Source organism: Scaptodrosophila lebanonensis, unplaced genomic scaffold, assembly GCF_003285725.1.
Source record: "Scaptodrosophila lebanonensis strain 11010-0011.00,11010-0021.00 unplaced genomic scaffold, SlebRS2 tig00000089-arrow-pilon, whole genome shotgun sequence".
Taxonomy (NCBI): domain Eukaryota; kingdom Metazoa; phylum Arthropoda; class Insecta; order Diptera; family Drosophilidae; genus Scaptodrosophila; species Scaptodrosophila lebanonensis.
Window position 1 is genome coordinate 1556592 of NW_022060565.1, and position 16215 is coordinate 1572806.

At 37.3% G+C, this 16215-nt stretch overlaps 2 protein-coding genes across 3 annotated transcripts; one reads left to right on the plus strand and one right to left on the minus strand.

Moving 5' to 3' along the window:
• Positions 1–4192: 4192 nt before the first annotated feature.
• Positions 4193–7024, minus strand: LOC115626893. 2 transcript variants are annotated; one of them, XM_030522402.1, is made up of 3 exons: positions 6890–7024; positions 6713–6827; positions 4193–4538 (listed from the first exon to the last, which is right to left on the minus strand). In XM_030522402.1, exons 1-3 carry the CDS (start codon positions 6999–7001, stop codon positions 4364–4366), a joined length of 402 nt encoding a protein of 133 aa, XP_030378262.1. In that variant the 5' UTR covers positions 7002–7024; the 3' UTR covers positions 4193–4363. The 2 variants fall into 2 exon arrangements, with proteins under 2 accessions (XP_030378262.1, XP_030378263.1); XM_030522403.1 differs by lacking the exon at positions 4193–4538 and adding an exon at positions 5312–5422.
• Positions 7025–12426: 5402 nt separating this feature from the next.
• LOC115626963 lies at positions 12427–13353 on the plus strand. Its single transcript, XM_030522478.1, has 3 exons — positions 12427–12761; positions 12907–13039; positions 13245–13353. The coding sequence occupies exons 1-3, from the start codon at positions 12560–12562 to the stop codon at positions 13351–13353; spliced, it is 444 nt and encodes a 147-aa protein (XP_030378338.1). The 5' UTR covers positions 12427–12559.
• Positions 13354–16215: the final 2862 nt, after the last annotated feature.

A 16215-nucleotide genomic window follows, 5' to 3' on the forward strand; every position in this document is an offset into this window, starting at 1 on the left:
CGTCTTAAGGCGGCAACTTAACGCGACAAGGAGGAGGACAGAAATGCCGTCGACATGGACTTATTTTAATTTCATAAAAATTTCTGCCTTAATTTTATTGGATGTGACAAAGTTTTATTTTCGTGTTCGCGGACAGCCCGGAAAAACTTTTAGCTTACGCTTATAGCGACAAACATATGTATGTATGTATGTAGGTGTGTAGGTATGTATAGCTACCAATTCTTTTTGTTTTCGCCTACAATCAAATTAAATGCAACTTTGTGCAAAGTTTTCTTTTTGGTTTTAGAGCAAGCAGCTTTGTGTCGCCTTCGCTGCGACCATTTCTTGGCGTGGATTTTAAAGAGCACGCAACTTTAAATATAATTGGCAGAGGAAGCCAACACCCCCTATATATACATATATATTAATATATGTATGTATATACAAGTATGTGTGCACGTTTGCCACACAAACAACACACATATGTACAAGTATGTACATGCCGATGCCGCCCAATCCACTGAGGAGTGTTCAGCCATTTTTGCAAATAATTTGCTTGAGTTTTGGCGTATGCTTTATATCGCATTTCAAAAAGCTTGGAAATTGTGAGCCGGATTGTGCCGATGCCGTGCAGAGAGCGGGGAGGTGGACTGTTTCAAAACCAAATTGTAAATAGGAGCGCATAAATCGATTACGAGGGTTTCTTGTTACCTAGGGAGCAGCAAGCTGTCGAGCAGACGAGTACGAGACCGCGGGCCGACACCACCCGCAATCATAACAACAACAACAACAACCAGGGTAACAACACCACCATCTCCATAACCACCACGACGACCAAATGCTGCCTTCATTGCCTCCATCGTCGTCCTTGTGTAATACAAATAAACCATTTTTAATATGCGCGTAAGCAGTTTTTTCCCCTCTTTCTTTTTTTTTTTTGCCTTGCTTATTTTTCTGTATAGTATTTCCTTTATGTATCGCTAGCGTTTGGTTCGCGGAAAGTGAGCGCGTTTTTTTTTTTAAAGTGGAGATGGGGAACTGGCATTGCGTCAAGGTGACTTACCATTGATTTTGCTTGTTGGGCTTTGTTGATTTTTCGGTACTTTGAGCTTTGCAACGCGGCAAGGATTTAATTTTATTACCTTTGTGCGCCTTCTGTTGACTTATTATGTTAAAATGATGAGGTGTTGGCTGCTGACTTCTGGGAACGCCCCTCATAAGATCTTTGCTTGAGCCCTGGCCCCGGGAAATAATTCGATTTATCAGCTTTCAGAAAACTTCGATTCTTATTTACAAGGGAAAATGTTTGAAGGCCGCTTAAAAAACAACATGAAGGCTAACAGACGGTTGATTGGTATTTTGAAAATAATTGATATCTTGATATGTATATTTAATTTGTTTTTTTAATACGTTTTCATAAAATTAAACAAATTTTCCCTAGCAGCATTGTTCATAATAAGTAGAACTAAGGAAGATGTATGTTGGATTTATTTATACACCTAATTCTGTTTTTACACGCTCCTTTTTTACTCGGTTTTGATTTAACACGGTTTGAAAATTAAAAATATTATATATGGTTGCACGACTTTATTCCATTTTGCACGATTCAAAATAACATATGATCAATGTCTTTTTTTTACACGACTTTTTCAGGAACCAATCTACCGTGTAAAAACAGAATTAGGTGTACTATGTTCATTAAATGTACTAGCATATGTCGAATAATTTAAATTTGTGATCACATGAGCGATCTGTAGGATGTTTCATCTATTTCCGTTTATCGTTTGCATTAGCCATTCGATATAGGAAACAAATTTTGATAAAAATCTAAAGTATTATCAAAATACGCGTATTCCAATGAAATACGAAATTGAGCCACAAAGATAATCGATTCTAAACTTAGCTTTAAATAGACTTGCTCTGTTGATTTTGATTCTTTTTATTTGTGCTGATTGTAACTTATCTGTGCCCAGAAATCACTTGGAAGAGTACTGTAGTGGGTATCTATCCACCCACTATTGTGAAAGCCACGTGAGGCTGTTATTAAATTTCGTTTTGATTTCATTTAATTTGATTTTCCCAACACTTTGTGAGGGCTTGTGGTATTATATACATATACATATATGTGGTATATAGCTGTATGAGTAGCTGCCTGGCCAACTCTCCATACGCTCCCCACCATGCGCTTGCATCATTCAAACTTTTATATCCAACACGCTTGCACCTTACCAGCTGGGGAAGCACTTAAAATTGTCCTTCTTCTGACACAATTGATTGAAATTAGATGAGCTTTTCATAATACAAGACTTAAGTCGCACTGTGTATGTGTTGGTGTCAGTGTATGTATTCGTATCAGCGTGTGTCTGCCTCTCTCTCTTTCTCACTTCTGTGTGTGTGTGTGTGTGTGTGTGTGTGCGTGTTTTTGTTGTGCGTGAGCGTTTTTCCATTAAGTTAAAGTTGCTAGCCCGCAGGGTTGCCAATGTAGATTCTTTTTCCTTTTTGCAATGTTCGAGGTCAAATAAAGTTACTTAAGCCATTAGCTACAGCAGGGCTAATAACACCTCAAGTTGCGGGCGATATTCTGCAAAATTGGTTATTAAAAGAGTCAACTATAAGATGACATCTAGGGGCATAAATAATGCGAGCAGCTGCCCTGGAGAGCAATGGCTAAAGGCTAATGACTTGGGAGTAGCAATCATTTGTATAAGTTGAAACCTGAGGCAGGATCGAATTGAAGAGCAGGGTTCGTTGCCCGGCTGTTGCAATAAGGCGACTTCGTGTTGGAAATTCCAAAATCGAAGTTTTCCAATTTTAAATGGGTACTTTAGGTACTTCTTCATCATCTATTGTTGTAGTATCTATGTTTATGGTAAGTTCTGACCTAAGCTTCTATAAAATCAGCCGATACATTATTTTATGAAGTGGATTATACTCATTACAAATTTGTATATTACTTGTATGTATTTGTAAAATATTGAGTAGCTTCTCAAAAATGATTTTCAAACCTCCAAACACTTGAAAGACTTACAATATATCGCTAATTTGGTTAGAAGTTATCAATTCGTTTTTCTGTATTTAGAAGATATTCAATGAAGAGGCTCTTAATATTTGATTGAAGTGCTCTCATTTTTCGCTTACCGCTTCCATTGCTGTAAATTTATGAATGAATCGGACACAAGATATTGTTCTATCAGTAAATTAGTTGAACTTCATTTCCAGAATTCGAATGTGATTCAAAAGGGGGGTTGCCTGTCAGATGTAGGGCAACGCAAACTTTTGTAAGATTTTGATTAGTGGATTATAGTAGCAAGTCTATTAAACTTTCATTTTAGATCTATCTATGTCCAATAAATGCTAATAAATTATTCTGAAAATAGAAGTGTATAGTATGTAAGTCAATTTAAAACCAATGGTGTATGAAACAAGTAGAAGAAGCTATCTTGTAAATGCTTTCATTTATACGTGTACTTTGGTAAAGCTGCATGGTACTTAAGAATCAACTAAATGCATTCTTGATTCTCAGTGTTTTGACTAAGCTCATCTGGTAAGTGGGCATTTGTCCTCTGCTTAGTTCACTGCATAAATTGTTGAAGCATTCTTGAATTCCTCTCGAGCCATTTTCAAACTAATTGAGTAATTTGCTAAACTTGATTGCACTGAAGTGCGTTTGGGAAATAAAGACACAGTGCAGTTAAAGCTTGGACACTGCTTCATTTTGAAACCGTCCTTGCCGCCGCCAACCCACCCCCCCCTGCCCCGCCCATCAAATCATGCACCAAGCTGCACCTTTATTATTTCGCACTAATTAACGGTTTGCGACAAAAGGTGCGCTTTATTTTTACAACTGCTGCTGCAGCTGCCGCTCCCTCTCCGGCTCCGGCTCCGGCTGCCGTCTCTGCCACTCACTCCAGGGGGCACTTTCAACAGCGCGTTAATTGCTGTTTATGAGCGGGGTGCCCTCAGTAATTATACAATTTTCTTTGCCAAAGCAAAGGTGTGCACAGCAAGGAGTAGCGGGCGATACGAAGTGGGCGCAAATATGTGTACTTGCCCCTCTCTTTACAAGTAACTACAACTGCAAATGCAAATAGAGTACACTGTGTGCGAGTATGAGAACAAAATTTGTTGTTTATTTACATTTAAATGTATGTATTTGGAATAAAAATAAAAATATATACGAGTATGTATATGCGACAAATAAATTAGCGTAGTGTACGAGTAGAACGTTTGTTTGTTTGTTTTAATTCTCTTCTTTGGTTACATCTAAGAAGGCATCGTTGGCTTTTATTCCTTTATTCCTACTCTGCATTGCTGCTTCTGCTGCTGATGTTGTTGTTGTTGTTGTATATTTTTTCTGCTCATGTTGTTGTTGTTGTGGTGGCCACTACGCAACATTTGCCGCTTTTGTCGGCCCATTGTCCGCGGCGTCGCGCTCAATGTAGTAGGGCGTACCATCCGGTTTTTTGCACTTGTATTTGAGGATGCAGCACTCCGGAAATGGCTTGCCGAGATTTATGCGCTCGCCCCGATTGCAGTTGTCGATGCGCAATTTGCCGCATCTGAAAAGCGAAAACATTGTTTGGAATATACTTAGATACCTACTATATCTATTAATATATTCGTTTTGTCCATGAATTATGGAGTGGCAATTGCTAAATAAACAAGAAAACAATAATACACCCAATTCTGTTTTGACACGGTAGATTGTTTCCAGAAACAACCGTGCATATGATCAAGCAAAAATAGGTGATTGGTTCCTTATCTCTGAAGAAATGTATATGGAATATTTAATTTTCAAACCGTGTTATATCAAAAGCGTTTAAAAAAAAGACCCTGCAAAAACAGAATTAGGTGTATACCATAATTCAACATTTGCTGAGCAAACCTGTCCGTGTAACTAAATGAAACTTAAAAACCATTTAAGATCAAGAATTATGACATCAAAAACGCATAACTATGCAAATTCGATGATTCTTTCTTTTTTATGTTTTTCACTATAACGGAAAAAAACTAAATAAAAAATATGCATATATGTAATTATGCATCTCGTACTTATAATTTTATAAACTTGTCTATCATGCTGACCAAGAATATGTACGTGTAATGTTTGTGAGGTCTGTCTCGGGTACAGGGTATACAAATCTAAGGAGAGGTTAACATAATATGAATATTACTTAAATTAAGTTTTTATGTATATTTAGTTATATGCACGTTTTTAGACATACTATCCAATATGTTGTTCTATTCTTATCGGACTAGGGCTTTGCTTGATCATTCGTTAAAATAACAAACCAAAGACCAAGTTCGTTTTCGAACTTGTTTAAACAAACCCTTTTTTTTAACTTGCTCGTACTATACATTTTCTTATATTGTTGGCCTGAGTTGGTCCTATGTTTTACCACAAAAGCGGGCCGATAGTTCCCGTGACAACATGCTGACATGACTAGAAAGAAGACCGATAGTTTTACAACAGAGAGACCAGATTGCAAATAAATAGAAACACAGAACAAACGCAATATGCCCTTGAAAGGGTATCATGATATAATTAATTGTATATGACCCAACTTTGAAATGAAAAACTATTATTAGCGATCTATAAACTATATGCTAATGAATGCATTAACCTATTTTGAATTTTAATATTTTTTAAAATGATTTTCATTAAATATCAATCATTACTTTTTCATTAATAATAAAATGTTAGGCTTCATAAACAATATGCATTAACCTATTTAGAAATTTCAAAAACAACAGGTCTAGCTACAGCTTTAATTAAGGAAGATAATCTGTAGATGACTGAATATATAAAGACGTCATTAAAATAATCGAAAATTAAACATTCCTTGTCTTTAAAAGTAAAAGTTCCGAGTTTTAAAGTTTTTTTTTAAACAAAGTTGGACACTCAGGAGTAGAGGTCGATGTCATATTAAAATCTGATACTAAGCAATATTGCTTATATTTTATATTATATTATAATATTTGGTATACATTTTAAGCTATATACTTGTAATATATATTTGTTCTATACGAGAGCCTGCATACAATTTGGTGGGATTCTTTTTAATTTCCGCTCATTTTCTCTTAAAGCTAAGTTAGTAAATTGTAAGTTAAGTTATTGAATTACGTTTCAAATTTACAATACTGGGATAAAATTGTGAGAGAATGGTTAGATTGTAACTGGCATTATACTTAGTTTCTCTTTGACTTAATAGTTCTTAGGCGTTTCATTTAGTATTTGTGAATTTCAAAGAGAATGTAGACTGGAAAATCTAAACGCCGCGAAAGTGTTGAGAATAGGGCGTCTTTGGAACTATGCAGTATGTGTTATAAAACCATATAGAATAATACTATAAATTTCTTTACTGGGATTTTCGAAAAACCAGCAGGTTGTGAGATTGTAAAACATATCGCGTATATCTTCCTGTACCCTAACGGTAAAATGACATGAGGAAGCATCCCCGGCCACATAGAAATAGACATTGACCAATCGTACTATGTAGACCCCCCTAATTCCTAGTTAAACGAGTTTTTGACATTCTACCACCAATTATAAAGAACTCGCATTTACTTTGTTGCTATTATTGGTGACCTACAAAAACTGTATATTGGCTCATCTGCTCTACTTACAAGCTATGAAATCGTCATCGCATTATCAACTGCTAAATATCGTTGGTCATTTTTGTGATGCAGAGAAAGAGTAACAGTACTATGCTGATGAGGCTTCAACACTTACCCCTCGATAAGTATGGAGCCGTCTTCATAGCATGTAAGGCGCTGGCATGGGGATATGCCATCGTTAACACCCAACGTTAATAGATCACCACGATAGAAGCATTTTCCCGGATTCGCTGTGAGATTCGTTGGCATTAGTATCAATACTTGTAGATTTTATGGATGGAGTTGATATTACCTGGATCGACTGGTATTAGTCCCGAATAGGCACAAACCACATCGCATAGATAGACGAAGGCGAATAGCCCCAATATATAGCGAAAATTCTCCAGACGATACTTCTGAGACATCGCGACGCGTTCGTGTTCGAAACTGCACTGGCGATCGAGTTGTTGTGGCCAACGGATGTACCTTCGGTTTTTCGTTGATTCGCGCTCAGAGCGCTCGCAGCGTCTCATCTTGTTTAGATTCATCAAGTCGCTTTTTTTGTTTTCGTTGTTTATTGTTATTACTTTTTAATAGAAGCGTCTGTTGTGTTGTCGCCGCATCGTCTCTTCATCGGGTCAACAGTTTATCGTTACACCACGTTGAGCGAACTTATATTTATTGCTCAAAAATTTTGAGGCGCATCAAATTGTTCTGGAATGTTTGCCGTTTTCCTAATTAATAACAATAATACTACACCACACAATATTAAAGAGATACAAACAAACCAACAACAACAATAACAATAACAATAATATCAACTACAATTAAATGCTTTTATGGCGCGTGAGTAATGTGCGTCTTCGTTCCAGGGAGGGAGCCCATAATTCTGCGGCATGCTGGAGAAAAATTTAACTAGTTGTCGATTATTCAAGCGATCGATCGGTAGAAGGCTCTTAGTGTTTTTCATTTTTTGTTATTTAAATCGAGCTTTGGAATAACTTAAATAATTTGAAATACATATTTGGAGAATGTGTTTTTTATTTACAAAATTAGTACGTAATTAATGTATGAGTGGTGTCCACTACTTGTACGCTCTATTTGTTTATTATATTCAATAGCATCTAGCGAACGAGAGTTTTTAAAAGTAAGCCGATTCGTCTTCTTATTATAATATTCGTAAGTTGATTTACTTCTTAGTTTAAAATTTTGTGTGCAGCCCTGAAACCGTTAAACATCTCAAATGCCTGATCAACTGTCACAGAACCAACGTTCGTGAGCGTGTGTGTGCGTGAATGTGTCACTGCTCGCTGCTCTAATCAGTCACAGACCCGGCCTACAATATTAGTGATTTGTGTTGGCATAGAAATGCGTACCGTTCCTTCCTTTATTTTGGGTGCTTGTTACAATTTTTTTTGCCTAAGGTTGGTGAGTTACATAATGATATTTACAGGGCACATCTATGTACCAACAGAATGCTTGATCAGCATGACAACACAGCATATTTCTTGTTTTAGAAATAATAAGTATGATAAGAATAAAGTTGCGCTTAAACATACATTTTTATTGACGACGAATGTTCAGGTTACAGTACCATGGGTTTATACAGCATAAAAAATAAGCTACTCTAGCCATGTCCGTCTTTTGAATGAACACCTGGTTTTCGGAAAGGGCTGAACTCACATTAACTATGCTTGGTAAGTAGCCTTTCCTAGTCCCACGGCAACACGAGTTTATTTTTAAGTTTTTACATATAAAATGCGGTGAAAGCTGCCATTCTTTCTCGTTTATCTTGAGTTGGATCGATTTATTAAAATCCCATCACTAAAACTGTTTGTGATCAATTATTTAGAAGAAGATTTAGAAGAGCTAATTTTTAGAAATTAAATGAAAAGTTATATTCAAAAAAGTAAAATAAACTCGTTTGGTTTGGTAAAAAGTTTGGTTAATGTGCATTCAACCGTTTCCGAAATCTAGGGGTTCATCCAGTCGGACGGACAGGCGGACTGACGGACATGTCTAGATCGATTTCTCCCGTCATGCTGATTCAGAATACATATACAGGGTGCGCCATCTTTTATGTCGGTATGTAAACATTGAATATCTTTGAAAATAAACAACCGATTTTCAAGTATGAGATATTTTTATTTAATTTGGTTCTGTACAATTTCTTCAGACTAATTTTTCAACACTGGTCTACTCAAGTCAATCGGTTCACTAATGACAAAGTTATTCAATATTTACATACCGACATAAAAGATGGCGCACCCTGTACTTTATGGGGTCGGAGATGCTTCCTTCTGTATGTTACATACTTTGCACAAACCTAATATACCCTTTTTACCCTACGGGTACAGGGTATAAAAATGAAACTAGTTCTTTAGTTGGGGTGCTACTTTATATGTCCACCACTGTTGTTAATTGAGTCACGCGCGACTTGGCTTGCGTGCCAGTTTCTGGATATATGCGTACATTTGTATGCCTATTCATGTATGTACATGTATGTATCTAGATGACGGCGTATATCTGCTGATCTACTCAGAGTATAATAAAAGTGTAGCATACATTTTTTTATTACGCTGACATAATTGCGTTAAGTTGTTTTGAACGATTGATATACGAGCACGAGAGCAACCATAGATCGGTTAATATGGCTATGCCATAGCCATAGCCTTGGAGTAATTAAAGTCGAATGAAAACTATGTATTCGATTGGCTTAATGCTGCACCACAGTAGTTGGTAAGCGGTTGGGCAGATTGTTAAATGGTTAAATTTGACAAAGTTTTGAAAACCGCATTGCCCACAACCAGCAGCTGGAAGTTGGCTCACTGCCTGACATATATATGTACATGTACGAGTGTATATATACATACTCGTATGTACATATGCTCCATATGGTTGACTATTAAATTTTTAATCAACTTAAAGTGTTGTCAAACACTTCATTTTCCAAACCACTTTGTACACGGCAATTGCAAGTCAGTCAGTCAGTCAGTAACAGAGTGCAGCTGGGAAGCTTCAACTTCAACACTAGGTATGTATGTATGTGTGTATGTAACGTATATATAGAAAGCAATGTCTACAACGTCGTGTTAGTTATGCATTCATTCATTCATGCAGCCATTCATTCATTCAGCGACATTCATTTCATTTCATTGCTTTTCTTACAACTTGCCTTTGCATATGCCACATAACCACATTATATCATGCAATGCAACACCCAGTTGGCCCACACGGCAACCAACTGGCACTTGTTATACTGACGGGCACAAGTTAAGCCTTTCACTCCATCTCCCTCTACCCTAGCACCATTCCTCCTTGTCCCTCTCTCTTTTGTGGTAAATTAAATGCAAATAAATTGTCAACTGCAGTTAAATAAATTTTTAATTTATAACTGTTTGACTGGGCTGCGTATGCAAGCAAATCCTGTTGGCTTGAGTTTTGCCGTCGTTCGTTTGTGGGTCCGCCCCTTCTTCGCCTGCGCTTGAGTAGCATTCAAATTGTATCTGTGGAGTGCGCATAAAGTTGTCGCCCTTCATATGGCACATAAAGTTTCATTTCTTTGAGATGAGTTCAAGTTGCCAGCTACTGCACCACTACAAGTAGTTTGCTAAAAAGTTCTGTCAAGCTGACAAACCATTAAGCCACAACTTAAATCATAAAATTGAGGCAACGATGACGCCAAGGGAGTGGCAAATGCGTTTCATCGATGAGAATTCAAAATCTTATACATGACTTTAACTAACTTGTAAAGCCAGTACTTCTTTTAGCTGTTTTTATTTTAATACATTTTTTAAGAGGTAAGTAAGAGTTGTGAATAATTTATAAACTAATATTATTATAATATGGTATATCACTCCGGATTGAAATTAACCAGCTGCTAGTACTTGTATGATAAAGTGGTCTGATCAAACCTAACATCTATTTGCCATTCGCAAAATATTCTTAGCTATGATGGATGATATAGTGGATCTTTTTTAGAGACTATAAGCTGACATATGTATGCATGCTTTAAAATTTAAAAATATTTGTATGCTTCACTGAAATTTAAGTGTAAATTGTTTCTCATAATTTTTATTTTGTAACATCCATAAAGAAAAATGACGGGATCAACACGACAAGATGAACCCAAAACACCATATCCATGTCTGCTTTTTTATTCACTACTAGTTAATGTAAGATTAAAAGCTCGTTTCTAACTAAAAGTTAAATAGGAGCAAAAGAACATTACTTCTTAGCTCATTTTATTTAATTTTTAGAAGTGGTTTGGGGAAGATAACTTAATTTTTAAGTAAATAAGAAATCTATGTTCAATAAGCATTTACCAGGAGAAACCGCCTGTCTAGTTAAGTGATGCATTGCTTTAAATTTGGAAAGCTTCTTTTAATTTTACATTGAGAAAACCTAAAAATGGATCCGCACCTATCGGATCTACCTATCGGATTTACAACTATTGAAAATAAGGAAATTGAAGTTGTATTTATTAGAATGCCTGTAAATAAATAAATATATATACAAAATATTGAAAGAAAACCATTCAGGGATGCGTTTAGATTTAATTGAAAACATTTAAAATCAAACAACTTTTGAGTTATTTAAAGTATTGTTAAAAATAATTAAGATTATTATATAATTGTTTTCTGTTGTCAATAACACACCTTTTGAGAATTCGTATTGTGTTAAGTATTTTGATATATCGAAATCTGTAATGAAGAGTTTTAGCAATGCAGGGAGGGTAGGACCAATCTTTACAGGGTTTGACTAAGCCTATCAATGTCCTTTAGAGACTTAAGACGTTATAAAAAAACCTTCAATCATTGTCTCATTAAAAAAAATTGGTTTCTAATTTTTGGAAAATATTTCCAAAATAGGGTTATTCGAACTCAGTTCAAGCCAGTGCGGGATCATAGATAATTTACAGATGTTAGTTTGCTGAGCTTTTATTACTAAAAGGTATCAAAGATCTATTGATAAATGGTAAGCTTTTCAATTCAATCATGCACAACGAACAAAGGCTGCCAATGAACGAGCGACGTAGACTGGAGGATGGGAGATTGTGAGGCGCAGACTTTCAAGTCCGTTGGCCCGTTCAAGTTGTTACCCTCTGGCGGACTAACAGACGAACACACAAACACCAACTGTTAAGCTAATTCGCGCTTTGATTAGCTAAATTAGCAAAATGAGTGACAGACCAAACGCAGCAGAAATCCACACTCAAATTGAATACAAGCTCGAAAAGAGCCAAAATGCCCAACTAACCGCACATAGCCGTGCAGATTTGAAACGTGAGCTCTGCAGTATACAGAAAAAAGGAAAAAAACCAACAGCACACAGTTCAAAAACAAAAAAAAGAGCAAATAAATAAATAACAAGAAAAAAAAAACAAATCAGAGACAGAAAAAAGCAAATGTGTGCGCGCTGTGTACAGAGCCGGAGCGCAGCAAAACAAATTCACTTTTTCAGAAAATGTATTCAGTGCAGGGGCGACATTCGCAGCGGCAACGAAGGCGGCAGCCATAGCAAACACGCCGCCAAACGAGAAGTCTCATCTCGGCAAGAACAAGTGAGAAGTGCAAAGTGCATTTAACAGGCGACCACCCAAAACGACATAAAAAGAGGAAGAACAAATACGAAAAAAAACAGCACAGAACCAGAAGCAGAAACACCAAAAAGAGGGAAAGCCAACAACGCGTGGTGTCAGTGCCAAAAGTTGTGAAAGTGCAGCAGCTGCCACAGCCGAGCCGAGCAGAGCAGAGCAGAGCAGAGCACAGCCCCAGCCTCAGCCCGAGCTCAGTTGTAGCCTGAATCTCAGTTTCAGTCTCGTAGTAGTACTCTCCCTGCTCCCCTCTCCTACTCCTACCCCATACTTATAATTCTACCTCTGTCCCGACGTCGACGTTCAGTGTCAGAGCGTCAACGACAACGACAACAACAACGGCAACAAGAACCAGCACCAGAACAAGAACAAGAACGAGCATAGGAAATGGCCAAATTAGTGACTTATATCTTCATCGTTAGCTCGCTGATACTCTGGTATCTGCTGCTGTTCGGTACGGGTGGTGGAGGGTCTAGCAGTGGCGGTGGTCTGGGCATCAGCAGTCTTGGCGTTGAGGCCACCAATGGTCATGGTAGTCAACTGGAAGGACGTGATTTTCATCACCATGGCGGCAGTCATCACATAAGGCGTAAGTGTTGATATATCTCGCGCGCACACACACACACACACACACACGCACACACATACATACTATATGTGCAAAGAAAAAAATGTACTATATTATACGCCTCCTCCCCCTCCCGCGTATTGCGCCAACTCTGGCATGCCCACAGGCAACATCAATCACTGCTGGCGCCGCTACGATGGCTACAATCTGCAGAACACGATTGTCAATAAGAAGGAGCAGCTGAAGAAACCGTATGGAATTTTGTGCAACTTCAAGTGCACTTGGTTCTTTACAATAAGGTATGGCACTTGTCGAGCTGTGATTTTTCCTTTGCCACGCCATTCGAGCGTAATTCTCGATAATTTCATTTCTCTTTCAACACTCATATACCCGTTTCCCCACCCCCCACCCCCCACCAGTCACCACTCACCACTCACCCATCATCCCCCACATTTTCGCTCTGATTCTCATTCGCTGTGTCTGTCTCTTCTCCCAACATTGCAGTTTTCCCACGTGCGAGTTCATCTACGATTATAAGTTGTCCTGCGTGCTGTTCACTTCACTGCCCGATTGCACGAACGTCAAGTGCACGCTGTTGAACTATTTTAGCTAGAGTTTAATTTATTTATTTGTATTGTATTTATTATGTATTGTATTTAACGCTATTTCGATATAAGCTCTCTCTTATTGTACTCGTAAGTGCGTTTTTTTGTGTGCATTTTTTTTCATAGCATTAAGTACACTTTAAGTTGATTATCACTAGATTTTATATGAAAATATATATATAATATGTGGAGAATATGAATATGATGAGTTGTAATAAAATTGATTTTGCTTATTGAACAATTGTGAAACCATTATGAGCATGCAATTTTTAGGTACTTATTAAAACTTGAAACCGCATTTTGCAAGTTTCTTTCCATACTTTTCCTATGCGAACTCTGTAACTCCAATTGGATTCACTACGAGTGAATAGTTTGAAGTACAAGGATGATAAAAGACTTTTAGGAGAGCGAACGAAAAACTTGACAGATAATTATAAAAATCTATTGGGTATAGTTGAATACTTTTATTTGAGAAGTCCTAAACACAGAGCAAACATAAAATTACTTTTAAGAATTTAAAATCAGAATCCATAAAAATCTTTACAAGTTTTTAAATGTTCATTTTAAATATGCGAATATATGTATCTCTGCTGTATGGATCACAGCCAAAAATTATATATATTCCGCATTAGTTACTATAGTTAGCGGATATATCTGTAGTTTGCCTAATCATTATGTGCGGAGGAGCTGAGAGCATTGGTATTTGAAGAATAAAGATAATTAGTATTAGAAATTCATCTGTGTTCATCTATTCTAAAGAGCATTATGAATGGCTCGTAACTTGAGTTCCAAAATATTCCGTATTACTCACTTATGTAAAAGATCAAATAACTTTCAAAAAAATTTCCCATTTTTTATTACAAGTACGGATTGAAAAGAAGTCTCTTTTATGTGTTTCAATAGACTTATAGTAACTTAATATTCAATGTTTGCCAGTCTGACCATAGCTGTTAAAAGTTTTGCACAGAATTCTATTTGATTTGGAAAAGTCGCCCATCAGTTTACAGGCTTTTAAAACTGTTGAGGGAACTTTATACTTGTTAGTACAATATATTCGTAGCATAAAGGTAGGCGTTTCTTGTTTCTCGTATCAGCTTTCATCTTCCATGTCAATAACTCAACAGCTTACTAGTTGTTGTTGTTATGTATTTAATTATATTTGTTCGATTGCTGCCAATTACAGTTTATTCTGGCAGCGAATCGAAAACCTCAAAAGTTATCAATGTGCTGACATCCCCCCTGGCCCCACCCCTCCTCTAGGCTTCTGTGATCCAGGTGCATGCTGATGCCGTCCCTCCTCCCCTTCGATCATTTCCAGCCATATTCAAAGAGCAGCTCACAGGTATGCCTGTGCCAAAAGCAATTCACTTTTGCAGTAAACAAATTTGAAACACTTTGTTATGCACGTTTTTTCTCCCTGCTAGTTGTTGTTGTTATTATTGTTGGATGGCTTAAGCCGATATATGTTGGAAAGTATATCTGTGTTCCGGCCAACGCATGTTGGCGGAAACTTCTCGCCGCTAACAGCCGCAAATAAATCGTTCGACATTTATAAGCCAGTCAAAGTTATGCTGAAGCATAGCACTTTATCGGTAGGGGGTGGCGGGGGCGACGGTGGTGGAGAGCGGAAGTTGGCCAACCTAAAAATAAGATAAATTGTGTGGCTGTAGTCAATGGAGCTGTTAACTTGCACACCTGAGACTGTGAATTGAGACCTTGGGCAAGGGTTGTTGCGGTTGCTGCGTCATGGACCACACGAAGCACTTCTGCTTTCGTTGGAGTACCCCTGGACCTCCCCACCCCGACCACTAACTCTTTCCATTTCATTTTTATGCCACCTCCGATACACGATAGTGTAGTGCTGGCTCTCCTTCTCATGCCTGGGCGAGCATTTTATTTATTTCATTTTAGTCATTTTGGGGTCACACTTTAATGAAATCAAACGAAATGACATTGATCGCTGAAGGCCAGCGGCCCCCCAGAAGATCAACAACAACCATAGTCATAACAAAAAAAAAAAAAATACAAAATAAAACAACACCACCACCGGCAACAACAATAACCACAACAACAACAACTGCGCACATTTGGCACATTGCAGTTACGGTCGCCAGAACGCAGGCAAAGGCAATCATCGGCAGCCACCGTTGGCCAGTTCGGGTGCGTTGAATGGAATTATGGATACGGATTTGGGTCGTGGTCGTTGTGCGATGTGTTTGTTATGTGTTATGAGTTGTGTGTTGTGTTGTGCGTAGTGCGTTGTCGTCGTTGTTGCTGTCGTCATCATCGTTGATTGTGTTGTTAGAGTTTCTGTTACTGTCCGCGCATTGCGTTCGTCTCTGTTTCAATTTTGATTGGCAAATTACGGCAATTTTTGCACGGAATTAGATTATTTCGAAATACAAATTAATTGTTCATTAAATCGTAATGCACCCCCAACAACAACAACAACAACAACAACAACAATTTGTTGAGTGTGGAAAATGCAGCTGGGAAATTCGCAGTCCTATGAATATTAAAAAGAATATGAAGTACTTTGCAAATCAATTAGTTTTGATAGGAAATAAACGAAATACTACCATATTAATGATTATTTTAATAAATCATGAGCGCACTAAACATATAAACAAAAAGCAACTAAGTAGTAGCTATAGAAGAACTACACCCATAGTGTTGGAATGGGGCAACGAATAATGTACATAAAATGTAATAAAACCTGTTGTGAATGAGAACTATAACCATCAAAAAGTCAGCTTGCATTTAAACGAAAAAGTTAAATTTTTGTTTACCATTTTCTTTATTTTTTTATTAACGCCCATGCTTATTTTGAGATTGAATATGTTAAGAAGTTCATGAGAACAGGACAACAA

Bases quoted from the DNA above. Each gene is read 5' to 3' on its own strand.
- LOC115626893 (XM_030522402.1), bottom strand. From the start codon at position 7,001: ATGTCTCAGAAGTATCGTCTGGAGAATTTTCGCTATATATTGGGGCTA. The intron at 6,828-6,889 runs GTAATATCAACT...CGAATCTCACAG, and splicing joins ACTAATACCAGTCGATCCAG to CGAATCCGGGAAAATGCTTC. The intron at 4,539-6,712 runs GTAAGTGTTGAA...TTCGCTTTTCAG, and splicing joins GGCTCCATACTTATCGAGGG to ATGCGGCAAATTGCGCATCG.
- LOC115626963 (XM_030522478.1), top strand. From the start codon at position 12,560: ATGGCCAAATTAGTGACTTATATCTTCATCGTTAGCTCGCTGATACTC. The intron at 12,762-12,906 runs GTAAGTGTTGAT...GCATGCCCACAG, and splicing joins CGGCAGTCATCACATAAGGC to GCAACATCAATCACTGCTGG. The intron at 13,040-13,244 runs GTATGGCACTTG...CCAACATTGCAG, and splicing joins ACTTGGTTCTTTACAATAAG to TTTTCCCACGTGCGAGTTCA.